The following is a 14,610-nucleotide window of genomic DNA, read 5'->3' as shown; positions in this document are numbered from 1 at the left end:
TTCTTCCATTTGCGCAGCATCTCTAAAATTAGAAATATCCTGTCTCAGAGCGACACTGAAAAACTAGTTCATGCATTTATTACTTCCAGGCTGGACTACTGTAATTCATTATTATCAGGATGTCCAAAAAACTCACTGAAAAGCCTTCAGCTAATCCAAAATGCTGCAGCAAGAGTACTGACAGGGACTAGAAAGAGAGAGCATATTTCTCCTGTTTTGGCTTCCCTTCATTGGCTTCCTGTTAAATCCAGAATTGAATTCAAAATCCTGCTCCTCACATACAAGGTCTTAAATAATCAGGCCCCATCTTATCTTAATGACCTTGTAGTACCATATCACCCTATTAGAGCACTTCGCTCTCGCTCTGCAGGCCTACTTGTTGTTCCTAGAGTATTTAAAAGTAGAATGGGAGGGAGAGCCTTCAGTTTTCAGGCCCCTCTTCTGTGGAACCAGCTTCCAGTTTGGATTCAGGAGACAGACACTATCTCTACTTTCAAGATTAGGCTTAAAACTTTCCTTTTTGCTAAAGCATATAGTTAGGGCTGGACCAGGTGACCCTGAATCCTCCCTTAGTTATGCTGCAATAGACATAGGCTGCCGGGGGATTCCCATGATGCATTGAGTTTTTCCTTTCCAGTCACCTTTCTCGCTCACTATGTATTAACAGACCTCTCTGCATTGAATCATATCTGTTATTAACCTCTGTCTCTCTTCCACAGCATGTCTTTTATCCTGTCTTCCTTCTCTCACCCCAACCGGTCGCAGCAGATGGCCGCCCCTCCCTGAGCCTGGTTCTGCCGGAGGTTTCTTCCTGTTAAAAGGGAGTTTTTCCTTCCCACTGTTGCCAAAGTGCTTGCTCATAGGGGGTCATATGATTGTTGGGTTTTTCCTCTGTATCTATGAAGCGCCTTGAGGCGACTTATGTTGTGATTTGGCGCTATATAAATAAAATTGAATTGAATTGAATATACATGCATATACATATATATATACATATATAAAACACCCAGCACGCCCCTGCGGGCGGTTTATCCTCCAAGCTCGGGTCCTCTACCAGAGGCCTGGGAGCTTGAGGGTCCTGCGCAGTATCTCAGCTGTTCCCAGGACTGCGCTCTTCTGGACAGAGATCTCCGATGTTATTCCCGGGATCTGCTGGAGCCACTCGCCTAGCTTGGGAGTCACCGCACCTAGTGCTCCGATTACCACGGGGACCACTGTTACCTTCACCCTCCACATCCTCTCGAGCTCTTCTCTGAGCCCTTGGTATTTCTCCAGCTTCTCGTGTTCCTTCTTCCTGATATTGCTGTCATTCGGAACCGCTACATCGATCACTACGGCCGTCTTCTTCTGTTTATCTACCACCACTATGTCCGGTTGGTTAGCCACCACCATTTTGTCCGTCTGTATCTGGAAGTCCCACAGGATCTTAGCTCGGTCATTCTGCACCACCCTTGGGGGCATCTCCCATTTTGACCTCGGGACTTCCAGGTTATACTCGGCACAGATGTTCCTGTACACTATGCCGGCCACTTGGTTATGGCGCTCCATGTATGCCTTGCCTGCTAGCATCTTGCACCCTGCTGTTATGTGCTGGATTGTCTCTGGGGCATCTTTACACAGCCTGCACCTGGGGTCTTGCCTGGTGTGATAGACCCCAGCCTCTATGGATCTTGTGCTCAGATATATACACATACGCTTTCAATTGTGTAATTTAAGTGATCTAGGTAGCTCTGTTTTTGAAGTTCAGTTAACACTAGAAATTTGTTTTGGAGTTTGTACATGTTTTGTCTCTAGGAGCCACCGCATATATTTATATACAAAAATAAATAGAACCACTTTTTTAACGTTAGTAATTCCTTTTGTGCATAGTTTTATATTATTGCTAATAATAAATTAAAGCAACAAAATAACCCGAAGAGCCGGGTCTCTAACAAGAGCCAGAAATCCCATCACTAATGCTCGCACGTCAACATGGGCGGGTATCTCTCTCAAGTGCACCAGTGCAGTCCACCATCATGCAGTACAATATTTCCTACCTGACAATTCTCATCACCTAATGGCGTATAAGATATTCAGAGTGCAAAAGAAAACACAAGAAGGCAGTAAAAAGTGACAAAAACAAGATCGCAGAACAACGCTCTTAAAGAGAAGTGTGTGGCTCTTAAAAGAGCCGTTTGATGGATTAGGGCGACTGAGTTTAACCGCCAAAGCCGTACAGAGTGCGGCCCTGCCTCTTCAGAGCATACACCACATCCATGGCGGTCACAGTCTTCCTCTTAGCGTGCTCCGTGTAGGTAACAGCATCACGGATGACGTTCTCCAAAAACACCTTCAGCACTCCGCGGGTCTCCTCGTAGATCAGACCGGAGATACGCTTCACTCCGCCACGGCGAGCCAGACGACGGATCGCGGGTTTGGTGATACCCTGGATGTTATCACGGAGCACCTTACGGTGACGCTTGGCGCCTCCTTTCCCGAGTCCTTTGCCACCTTTGCCTCTTCCACTCATGGTTATAATTTCTTCTCTGAACGAGCAAAGTCGAATGAAGTTAAACTCCACGGAGCCGTGTTATTATGTGTGCTCGGCGGACGTAAGAGAAAACAGACGGTGTGACGGCGACTCGAAGCTCAGCGGCTCCGCCCACTCTTCTATTTTCTAAATGTGGAAATGTGGTCTTTTGTTAAATGACAAATTAAGTCTAACCGAAGGGAGACTCACACCAAATCACACACAATGTCTGAGTGGAGTTCACATTTTTATTTCAAACTAAACCCAAGTGTCCGTATTTGTAACAAAAACCACACACCCTCTTAACGTTTCACCCAGAGGCTAGCATAAGTGTTGAACTACATTAAAACGATTAACACATGTATAGATCACACACACACACGGAGGATGTCACTGTAGTTTGAAATGTGAAACTAATCGCGTTTATTTATTGTATTTGTAATCCTGTCCAGGATTTTACGATCAGAATTGTGATTTGAAGCCAAACATTTGCCTCACCAGGATGAGCTCAATAAGCTCTTGTTCACATGTCATTATTTCTGAGAAACCCACAAGTGTATTTATTCAGTGCTTTTCGCAGACAAGGGACCACAAAACATGACCCCCCCCCAAAAAAAAAAAAAAAAAAAAAAAAAAAACACAACACAAACTACAAAACCAAACCAACCAAATAGTAATAATGCTAAATGATATAGTGATGGCGTTAGGACTGTTCTGGTCAGGTGGTCCATCATTAAGTCCTTGAAATTTCTCTCTTCTTTTTTTATTCAAAGCATACAAGAGTAACACAAACTGTAATTTATGTTTCACCATCATGACAGCTACAAATTAAATAAAGTCAGGACATGTACGCTTTAGAAGAGATGTGTGGCTCTGAAAAGAGCCGTTGTTCGGGATTAAGTAAAGATGCAGTTTACTTGGAGCTCGTGTACTTGGTGACGGCCTTTGTGCCCTCAGACACTGCGTGCTTGGCCAGCTCACCGGGGAGAAGCAGGCGAACTGCGGTCTGGATCTCTCTGGAGGTGATGGTGGAGCGCTTGTTGTAGTGGGCCAGGCGGGAGGCTTCAGCGGCGATACGCTCGAAGATGTCATTGACGAACGAATTCATGATGCTCATGGCCTTAGACGAGATGCCGGTGTCGGGGTGGACCTGCTTCAGCACCTTGTACACGTAGATGGCGTAGCTCTCCTTCCTGGTCTTTCTCTTCTTCTTGCCGCCCTTGCCGGCGGTCTTGGTCACGGCTTTCTTGGAGCCCTTTTTGGGCGCTGACTTGGCGGGTTCAGGCATTTTCTTACTTCACTTCCTCACAGCGGAGAATGTGCTCGTCAGCTGAGAGTGGCTCTTTTATTTCCGCTGTATGCAAATAAGGCTGTGCTGTTCCTCGCCTGTCATTGGCCGAGCTGTTGCTCAGGTTTACACAAAGGCACACAGTCAACAGTGAAAAAAAGCACTTGAAATCTTCCACGAATCTCATTATTTACATATGAATTAGAGAACATCACCTTAGTTTTTACTATTTTATGGCATTTTACGGATGCAATGTTTCCCCTCATAACGTCAAAGTTACAGGATATATTGTCCTGAAATTCTCAGGGCTTAAAACCCTTCAGGGTTCATTTTTACAAGTATCCTGTTTTATTGAGCTTTGTAAGAGGAAGTGAGTGTGTCGGTGATATTCAGTTAACAAACAGTCAGGTGAATAATCAACACTGAGACACTTGTGTAGGTTAACGTGCTGCACGGGTGAAAAGCTCAGAGCAAATCACACCGAACTGCAGTATTCGTTTATTTTTATAGGTTACATTGTCAATATGCAAATATAATCACATTTCCTGTTACGCAGGTCCTGATGCTGTCTGTGTGTGTAAGCTGTGTGTGTGTGTCACAAAGTATGTGTGTTGCAAGTCAATTTCTAAGAATAATATAATGCAAGTCAACTTCTGCGGATATGCATTTCTGTGCTGGTCTCTTGCGGTAAATCCCAGTGTCACAGGGTCAGCTTCCTGTTTCTACAGAAAACTGTGTCTGGTGAAATATGTGTAACATAACTTTTGAACCATAAGCAAATAAAACAATAAAAACTCCCTAACAGAGTGTGTTAAAGGGCCTCTTATAATCCTAACTCTGATAAAACTCAGGGTGCTTTGTGATGAGATGCTGCTTTAGCTTTGCTGGCTTCATTTATTTTATTTTTTTACTTCTTGAAGACACAAACACACTTTGGTCTGCCATTGTCATTCTCGATAAAGCCAAATACAAATTAATTATTGTGATACTTTAGCTAGTTTGGCTTTTGCATTACTCGATGAAGTAGATGGACTTAAATATTTGTCCATTGTGCTAATTAACTCAACCCCGGATGATGCACATGTATCTAGGTGCCACCATAGGTTTTTTGCTTATACCCAATCTGTGGATTGGGAACACCAGTTTGAGAGCCTCTGCTACAATGAGAGGAAGATAACGCCAGACATTCATTACACGTTAAAAAAAACACAACGTCGCCTAGCCTTACAAAACAACCACTTTAGTGGACCAAAATTCAACATGCAAAAATGACTTATATAAGATGTCTCTCTGACATCACTTTGTGCAGTGAGTAAATTATACTCTCTACCTAATAATCAGAAACACATCTAACTTAAGATAACCTTTATTAGTCCCACACATGGGAAATCTGCAGGAATATTCCCTCATATCCACCCCTATGTTTTCTTTTCTTTAATAAAGGAACAGCTATGAAGAAGTAACTATACAGTCAAATTCAGCTTTAAACTTCGTTGCCAGTAAATTTAAAAACCAACAACTCCAGCTGCAGCTGCCCCTTCCGGGAACCTGGATCTACCAGAGGTTTCTGACTTTTAAAAATTAGTTTTTCCTTTCCACTTTTGTCAAGGGCTTGAATCAAATCAAAGGAGAGCACACCTGTATACCCTATGCTGTACTCAGCATAAGGTATACATTTCAGATATCAGTCTGTCTTTTCCAGCAGGATTTTATGGATCAGACCCAGAATAGGAATTGTAGAAATTCAGTCCAGCTGCAGAGTGGACACTGTGCTAACTTGGAATGCTACTCCCAGTAATGCATCATAAGTCAGCTCCTATTAATAACTAAACCTATCACATGATTGCTGGTATGTATTCAGCAAACAATAATCTTCAGCAGGCTCTTGAATTGCTGCAATTAGAAGATTGCTTAGTGTGTCTTGACGACACGAAGGGTAAGAGAGAAAGTCGTCCTCTGAGATCAAAGCAGTGAACACTAGCCCTCTCACCTCAGCGATCAGAGACAGCTGTGATTCTACCGAGAGGGTAGTCAACCAACCAAGTGTGAAGTTACACATGAAGAGTAGAAGTTTATCTTCGAGTGAACAAATTTGCCAGTGACCTTCATGGTTGAATTACTGACATTCACTTGTTGTTCCCCTTGTACCTTATAAAAGTCATTAAGATTACATTACTTATTTAGTCATTTTGAGTACTTCTCTCAGTTTTTATAGGATTTCCATAATCAAAGATCCAATCAAAGATAAAATCTTCCTCAGAGGCAAAATCTTCCAGATACCGTATTTTCACGCACGGTACTAAAATGCGCAGTCTCAGTTATGTGTGCCATTACTGTATTTAACACACACATAAGGCGCACCTGATTATAGGGTGTGGGTTTTATATATAATCTACGCCCACACTTCCCCCTTTAATGTTCTCATGGTGTCCTCTACTACGTCCGCCTTACAACAACAACAGACACAAGCATACAAGTCTGCGTATTTAAAAATGGAGCGGGAGCAAAACTGAATTTGGTATTCACATTTATTTTACCGGTAATCGTCATCAATCAAACCCATCGAAGTCCTCATCCTCTGTTTCTGAATTGAACAGCTGCGCTAAATCTCCATCAAACATGCCAGGTTCACTTTCTTCACTGTCAGAGTCACAATTACTTAATTATTATAGTATTAGTCATTATACTGTAAACTACAGGCAATAAAAAGTGAACCACAGGGGCCTTTTATATTCAGCAACAGCTGTGCTTTGTCACAGTCTGCAGAGCATCCTGTGTGGAGTGTTTAAACATGATGCAGAGGCGAACTCCAGTAGAAAATGAGTTCTGCCCCCACATTCAGATGTTGTAGTCAGAATCTGACATAAACAACAGGAAAAGATCCATCCTGCCTTTTATCAGTGGTTCACGCTGCTGCTGATAATTGTGTGCAGGATATGTATTCTTGGCACACTGGGCTCCTTAGCACCAACTGAGCATCGTTTTAAATGGAATACTGCTTATTTCTCAGCAGCTTTTCAGCTTCCACATCTTCCTAGATCTCTTCACTCTAAAAAGGAGAAACGGCACTTTAGGGTCAACTCTAAAATGCTGTATGAACTACTGTACAAGAAGGGTTACAAAATGGTAAGGCACAACTTTAGAAATAAAATGAGAAGACTGAAATTATGTGAAAATGACTGCAAGACTTCAGAAGAGGAACGTACAACTGTAAGTATCTCTCTCACAGGTAAGTGGGAACACAAGCCACAAAGCCTTCATTGTTGTTCCTCTGAGCTGCGTCACAGTAACTTAATCTCGTACCTCCCACATGTCTACTTCCAAGGAAAGTTGTCCCTCCTTCCCTCAATTTCTCTTTCCTGGCATTTCTCTGCTGCTCTTTAGCTTCCTACATATCTTTGTCCTGAAAAGGAAAAACAGCACTTTAGGCTCAACTGCAGTTTTTAAATGTGCTGACTAGGGCTGGGCCATATCATACAGTTCATGGTAATACCGGTATAATGTCGGGCAACGATAAAAAAATGAAATATCACGATAGAATATGAGTAAAACGCGCATGCGTACCTTTGTTTTCATACGCACATGGCGGAAAAAGCATGGTGGAGAATGAGAAGGGCGAAAGCGGATCGTTAAATGAAACGGATGAACCAGAATTGGTTTGTAAAAATCCTGCAACTTCAGTGGTGTGGAACTGGTTTAGCTTTCGTCCGTCAGATACACAACAAAGCACTATTTTTGGTAGCGCATGCTAGCGGCCCGTCGTTATTACCTTGTTTTTTGGAAAATACGGCGCACTTAAAATCAATCCTTTGATTTTTCTGAAAATCGACAGTGCCCCTTATAATCCCATGTGCCTTATGTATGAATTCTGGTTGTGTTTACTGACCTCGAAACGATTTTATGTACACGGCGCTCGAAAATTTGTCAAATGTTTTAGTACAACTTTGCTAAGACGAATCCGCACCGCTTGATGGATTGTCAGAGCATTACGGACATCGTAGGCAGGAGCCTCGCGGAGTGATACGTACTGTGCATCAACATAATATTACGGTATTGTGTGTGTATAACCTCTTTCTAAGTTTTGTGGATATTATACATGGTTATGCTGAGGATATGTCAGCCAATTTCCACTGGAAATTCCTTTTGGTTAAACTGTCAGCAAGGATTTTGCATTTGCACTGTTAACTTTTTATATAACTTTAATGCACATAAAAAAAGCTGCTTGTTTAAGTGAAAATACGTTGATTTTTTTTTTTTGCACAAATAAAGTTGTGGAGTTGTAAAGTATTTTGTCTAGTGTCACTTATATCGTCAGTTATATCGTTATCACAAATTTTCAAATGTATATCGTGATAAATATTTTTGGTCATTTCGCCCTGCTCTAGTGCTGACTGCTGAACAGGAAAGGGTCGCAAAAGGGTAACATGAAACTTTACAACTTTAGAAATAAAATGAGAAGACAGAAAGGATTTAAAAACAACTGCATGATGGCACAAACTACAAAATCCAACACAAATCAAATCAACCGCTGCAACATGTTGTAGGCATCAATTCCAAATTTTACATTCAGTGATCATTTTTTCATCTCACAAGTTTCTGTTTTTTTCACAGCTGCAGATTCCAAAACAGTGACGTGGGACTCAGGGTAGTGTTTGCATTGCTTTGCTCTGTCTGACAGCTCGTTCACACTCGGAGGACTAAAAGTGCTCTGTGGACGCTCAAAGTCTTTGTGGGTCGAATTATTCCACAATGAAAAATGATTAGGAATCAATAAAAAAAAAAATCAAGTGTGATATGCACAAAAAACTACAAAGACACAAAAAACTACAAAACCTACTTCATAAAACAAAAAGTATTATTTAATAAGATGCAACTATAAAAGTAATAAGGAGGGAAGTTAAAGACGATGTAATCTGTATTTGAGTGCAGTACTCATACTGCTTTACATTTGAAACCACTGCAGATATGATACAACATAAAAAGTTATATACAAATCTTTGTGCTTAAGTGCAGTACCCTTATAAACATATCTCATTTATTAAAAGAAAACTCTGAGTACATTGTGTGCAGATGCAGTAAAAATTACTTTGAGCTGTAGAGGAATAAACTGACTTTCGGTAAGTTATCTCTCCTCCTGCTGACGACAGATTCTCATAAAAGTAAAATGAGTCATGTCTCCACATCTGGATTGTTTTAAACGGGGCATAACACCGCCCTCTCCTCCACTCCAGCCAGTCTGTGAACAGCTTCCGTCCCTGCTCACAGCAACAACTATTTCCGCTGGATTTACTGGAAGGAGGAAGACCCTGCTTTGAACCTCCCCTTGTTAAACAAGCATTCCACACAAGTTTCCACCTCTAACATATCGGACGTCCCGCCCAGCAAAGCCCTGAAACCCTTCAAAGCAGCTCACTCAGCTGCTCTCCTCTCACTTCACTTCACTTCGCTGCAGTCGGAGCTCATCTGGACTTTGGGCTTTGGACTTTTCCAGCTGCAAACATGGCTCAGATCAACATCTGCCTCAAACACATCTTCACTGTCTTCAACATATTCTTCATGGTGAGTAAAGAGATTATTTAGGAAATGATAATCGCAGACTTTAATCCAGAATCTCCTTAAAGACATCAACCAGTCAGCAGGCAGACGCAGCAGTCAAAAACAACCACATTTGCCTCCTTTTTTACAATTAAATGAAACCGAAGCTTAGAAGAGTAAAATAAACCGACATCAACTCAACACGTTTGTTCTTACTTTCAGAGTTTGTTGTTGTGCTTCGTCCACGTGTGTGGCTGTGCAGTCATTTCATATCCTGGTTGTGTTTAAAGGATCCAGCAGCTCTAACCAGACTGTTTCTGTTTGTTCAGCTTGCTGGTGGAGTAGCCATCGCCCTCGCTCTGTGGTATCAGTTCTTCATGGACGTTCGAGGATATAACGTGAGGACACATTCAAACATAAATGTAACATGTGGGAACAAACAGACAAAGCCCACTAACCTTTCGTGACACTTTTGTCCACAGCTGGAGGGTCGCTCCACCCAACTCTTCATCCTCTACGTGGTGGGCTGCATCGCCATGATGATCGCCTTGCTGGGAGCCTACGGAGCCCACAAGGAGAGCAAAGTGGCCCTGATCATGGTGAGTTCAGACTGTCATTGGTTTTAAGTTTTGGGGATGTTTTGGGTTTTTCTCATTTTTATTATCTTTGCATTACAGTATGGTGCTCTGCTTTGAGGTAGGAGCCAAAAAGGGTGTAGTTTGTGTGTGTGAGCACCCGTGTGTACAGCTGTGAGCATGAACGCGCTTGTATTAAAAGGTTCCTTCATGTAATGATCTGCTAGAGGGTGTGGGGAGCCACAGCCCCGTCCTCCAGGGCATGAAGCAGGTATGGAGGAGATCAAAACTCCAGACATCCAGAGGCCCTCAGAACACAAGAGACCAAGGAAGACCAACAGAGGGGCAGCCGCGCCACTGTCCCAGAAAGAGCTGATGAGAGCCCCAGATGAAGGGCCACTCAGCAGCCGTGGAGCAGAAGCCAGGGGGGGTTGCAGTGACATGCCCGTGAGCTCCGCCAGCAGCCAGCTGTGCCAGAGTGACTGAGCCCCAGGTCGAGAGGCTGAGGGCACCCCACCCCCGAAGTGGCCCGAGCGAGACCCAGGCTCCAGGCCCCGACAAGCAGCCACCAAGGAGTGAGCCGGTGTGTACCTGGACGCCCATGCCCGGATACAAAGAACAACCAATTCTGATGTCTGAGGGCGTCTGCCACTGGCAGGGGAAGTGGTGGGGGAGATAGGCCTCCAAACCTTGGAGGGCCTGAGATGTCCCTAGAGAGGTGGCGTCTGATACCCAACCTGACATGTAGACACAGACATACAGGCACACACAGATACAGACATCCATTCCCACCCTCATGCTCTCATATGCAATTACTCATCACTCACCCAACGTGGAGACAGACACAAAGAGACATTGTACACACAATCACACTCCCCAAGCGTACTCTAAGCCCCAGGTCTAGATACCCTTGCCCCTGGAGGGGGAAACTGCACCCAGACCCAGGTAGTGTTTCCCTTTTCCCTGGGGTGGAGAGAAGCAGACCGACCCGACTCGGCAGCAGCAGGGAGGCCCCACATTCCAGACCCCAATCGGACAGCCAACTCCTCCTCCTAGGCCCCCCGCTCCAACAGGCAGCAGAGAACGGTTTTATTTTGGTGGTCTCCCATCTTGTTTGCTGTGTTTAGTTTTGCTTTCTCTTATCTTCCCACATTGAAAAGAAATGGAAAAAACTTATAAAAGACTTGCATAAGATGTGGCCTACTTCATATAATGAATCATATAAGGCTTATATGATTTACCCATGAAAGTAGCCACTTTCATATATTGTTTTAGTAAGTATCCAAAACATACAAGTTTCATTTATATAATTTTTCTAGGGATCTTATATCTGTTTTCACTCTTGTATGCTTTTCATACAAGTTTCACACAAGACAGATACAAACTTTATAAGATTTATATATATCTTTTCCATATGGGTTGTTAGTCTCATTCCATTATGGGCTGTTTGTATTTCTTAATGAAGACCATCTGTGACAAATGTAATAGTCATGATTTGATAATGCAAGTGTTTAAGAAAATGAATGAATTTTCCTCTGCAGTTCCTGGTGTTTATGGTCATTGGATGCTTGGTGATGCTCATAATTGGAATCCCTGCTGCCATCATTCATCCTCAGGTAAAGGCAGGATGCTGGACGAAGTCATGTGAAGAGATTTATTTGATTTAACTGGAAAAACTTTTTAAATCATGCTTTTTTTTAAATAATCAACACATATAAATACAATTACTTTTTCATTACTTTACCTTACCCATATTATCTTTCATAACCATTAAAATGCTTTAATTTTTAAAATATAAATGTAATACATGCTATAAAAATATTTGATTTTTGCAGCTCAAAGGCATCGTGGAGCAGACTTTCAGGAGGTTTGTGCCTCTGGACAAATCTTCAGAGGATGTGAGGAACATGGCTGAGGTCATTCAGGAGAAGGTGAGCTATTCTAACTTGCTCGCTGCAATCTCTTAATCTTTTTAAAATGAGTTTTTCTTTTGTTGTTGCTAAATACAAGTTACATTAATGGAAAAAGGATGCACTCAATCAGGGCATAAAAGATTTAGCACTTGCAAACTGGTGATGATGTAAAATAACATCAGATGACCTTTGAAACATGACATAATACACTGTGACATTATTTATATACAGTTGATAGTTGGCAGCAAGTGAGCTTTCAGAATAAGAGCAGGCAAACTGTCCACAAGTAATTTGATCACTTTTTTCTAAAAAAAAAATTCACACACTTTTTAACGTTTATTTCCAGCTGATGATCCTCCTGAAGATGAGTAACTCTCCTCTTTCTTTCTTCTCCTGCTGGTGTTTGTAGTTTCACTGCTGTGGTCTGTTCAGCTACAAAGACTGGGAGAACATCCCCGACTCCTGTGTATGCAGCCAGGAGGAGGAGAAGGAGGGCAAGTGTCAGACTGTCGAAAACAACGTGAGTATCGATGCACCCACTTGCTTCACTGGTCACGGTGTGTCACAGTTTGTAACGTCTTTATTTCTGTAAATTTTCCAGACTTTCATGCTGCAGAGAATGTCCGTCTACACTAAGGTGAGCGACCCAGCACCCTTTTGAAAAGCTTAAATCATTCCTCAGTTTATATCAGAACTTGACAGTTTTTATTTTTCCTTCTATTTTCAGACCTGCTTTCCCACGATCATGGACCACATTCAGTTTCATTACAACATCATGCTTGTGGTCAGCTTCACTCTGGCTGTTCTAGCTGTGAGTATTATCAATTATTCAAGGATTCGGTAGCATAAATGTCACATCTGCATTCTCTGCATTTAGTCCCTGCTATTATTTATGTGACAATGAGAAAGTCATAGTATACATGTAATATATTTTTTCTACAAAGTTTGAATTCTCCATCTTCTCCATCAAATGTTGAAGAATTACAGCATCTGTAGTGGAACAAAAAGTAAACTAGTACTAAAATCTAAATTTGTGAAAAATCATCTTGTACGTAAATACATAGCAGTTTGAGTCTAAGTTCATTATAATATTAGTTCATTATGAATACAGAATCAGAATCAACATTTCACAACCTGCAGATGTTTAACTCAGCTTCCTGTGTTCCCCGACAGCTGCTTGGCATGATTCTGTCCTCCATCATGATTCACCAGCTGTATTACCCAAACAGACACACCATCGTGGTCTCCATGATGCCACCAAAATACGAGGAGCTGCACAACACCCCGGCATACTAGCCAAAGTACGATGCATTGTTTTTTTTCTTTCATACAGTCCTGTTTTTTTTTCTTCTTGAATTTCAAAGTGAAATATTTTTCAAGCAGCATGAAAAATTTTTGTTTTGTTTTTAATTTTTAATTTTTTGATAACAACAGTGCTCCACAAAGCCCAATTCACTGTTTTCTATTATAATTTTAATGTTTTCATCAAAGTAATGCCTGACTTGTAAATACCTGTAAAAATGGTCTTGACCTAGTCCATATTTTTGTCTTAATGTCTCAAAGCTCAAGAATGCCCCCTCATGGGTAAGAGAATAATAAGTAGTTAAACCTTTTGAGACCCATATACTAAACTTATTATCGTAAATATTGGGCCAAAAAGTCAGTCATAAGAAATCCATCTCAATAGCTTAACTGCTTTCTCCAGCCCACTAGTCTGAATAACACCATCCCAACATTTCAGGAGGGAATCGAGCATAATATCACCCAAAATGGCAGTTTTATTTCTTAATTTCTTATCTGCCAAAATTGCTTTGATGCATAGAAATAATTCTTTTCACGTGGACTTTTCTGTGTTTGTGTTAAAAAAAAGTTTTTAAATTCAAAATGAAATTTGTACAATTTCACCCTTTTAGTTTCCAGCTTCTTCACTCTTTGCTGAAGAAAATTCACCTACTTTTGGCTCTAAAGTCTTCACCTTAACTACCATTACTGTAAAAACAGTCTTTAATCTCTAAATTAAAATCTCTTTCACAGAATTTCCTGCATTCCATCTCTGAACAGAGCTGGCAGCTTCCACCAGCTATCAGCCATCTTGAGATCCCTGAGACCACTCACAGCTGGACTCGTGTAACCTGCTGTGTTTGTGGAAGGCAGTGTTAATGTTACTGATTCGATTTGTCATGGTAAAATTAAATGTATTTAAAAGAAAAGCCACATTCTTTTGCGACCTCATGTGAAGTTTGTTAGTAGGACAGAATCTTCCAAGCTTGCAGTTTGAAACCTGAGTGCTGTGATGATGCAGCTGCTTGTAAAAATGTTTATAAGGGAAATATTTTTGTATATCTTTGCATTTTTGACGTCTCTATGTAAATCTAACCATGTTACAGGATTAAAAGGGGAAAAAAGAAACCGTGTCGGTCTGAAATTTTTTTCTGTTTCACTGCTGTAAAGGAACTTTTTCCAACACAAATCAAACAAAAAACAACTGCAGCAGGTTGTATGCATAATTGTACAGACAGTCAAAACCCATTACCAGTACTATTGATATGGAAGATGTAATTAATGTGAACACCAGACATTTTCCATGAAAATAAGTAGCATAAAAATGACATAACCTACATCACTGTACTTAATTATATGTGTAAATGTGTTATTTTAAAAAATAAAATGTGTTTACAGTGTTCCAGTAAATTCACTCTCCTTCCACATCTGGATTTGATCGTAGGAGGTCATATTCAGACTGGCCCTACATTCACAGAAGTTTTCAAATCCAACCAACACGTGCCCCTC

At 41.4% G+C, this 14,610-nt stretch overlaps 2 protein-coding genes across 2 annotated transcripts; one reads left to right on the top strand and one right to left on the bottom strand.

Moving 5' to 3' along the window:
• Positions 1-3,361: 3,361 nt before the first annotated feature.
• On the bottom strand, positions 3,362-3,848 carry LOC113008653 (histone H2B 1/2). Its single transcript, XM_026146220.1, has one exon. The coding sequence runs from the start codon at positions 3,795-3,797 to the stop codon at positions 3,423-3,425; it is 375 nt and encodes a 124-aa protein (XP_026002005.1). The 5' UTR covers positions 3,798-3,848; the 3' UTR covers positions 3,362-3,422.
• A 4,975-nt stretch (positions 3,849-8,823) lies between these two features.
• Positions 8,824-14,229, top strand: LOC113008648 (tetraspanin-8-like). Its single transcript, XM_026146214.1, has 10 exons — positions 8,824-9,356; positions 9,662-9,730; positions 9,815-9,931; positions 11,449-11,523; positions 11,743-11,838; positions 12,230-12,340; positions 12,422-12,457; positions 12,548-12,631; positions 12,994-13,121; positions 13,855-14,229. The coding sequence occupies exons 1-9, from the start codon at positions 9,297-9,299 to the stop codon at positions 13,114-13,116; spliced, it is 771 nt and encodes a 256-aa protein (XP_026001999.1). The 5' UTR covers positions 8,824-9,296; the 3' UTR covers positions 13,117-13,121; positions 13,855-14,229.
• The last annotated feature ends 381 nt before the right edge of the window (positions 14,230-14,610 follow it).

The sequence above is a fragment of the Astatotilapia calliptera genome, chromosome 17 (assembly GCF_900246225.1).
Source record: "Astatotilapia calliptera chromosome 17, fAstCal1.2, whole genome shotgun sequence".
NCBI classification, from domain to species: Eukaryota; Metazoa; Chordata; class Actinopteri; order Cichliformes; family Cichlidae; genus Astatotilapia; species Astatotilapia calliptera.
Note: the sequence above shows the minus strand (reverse complement) of the source record. Positions and strands in the feature narration are given on the sequence as shown.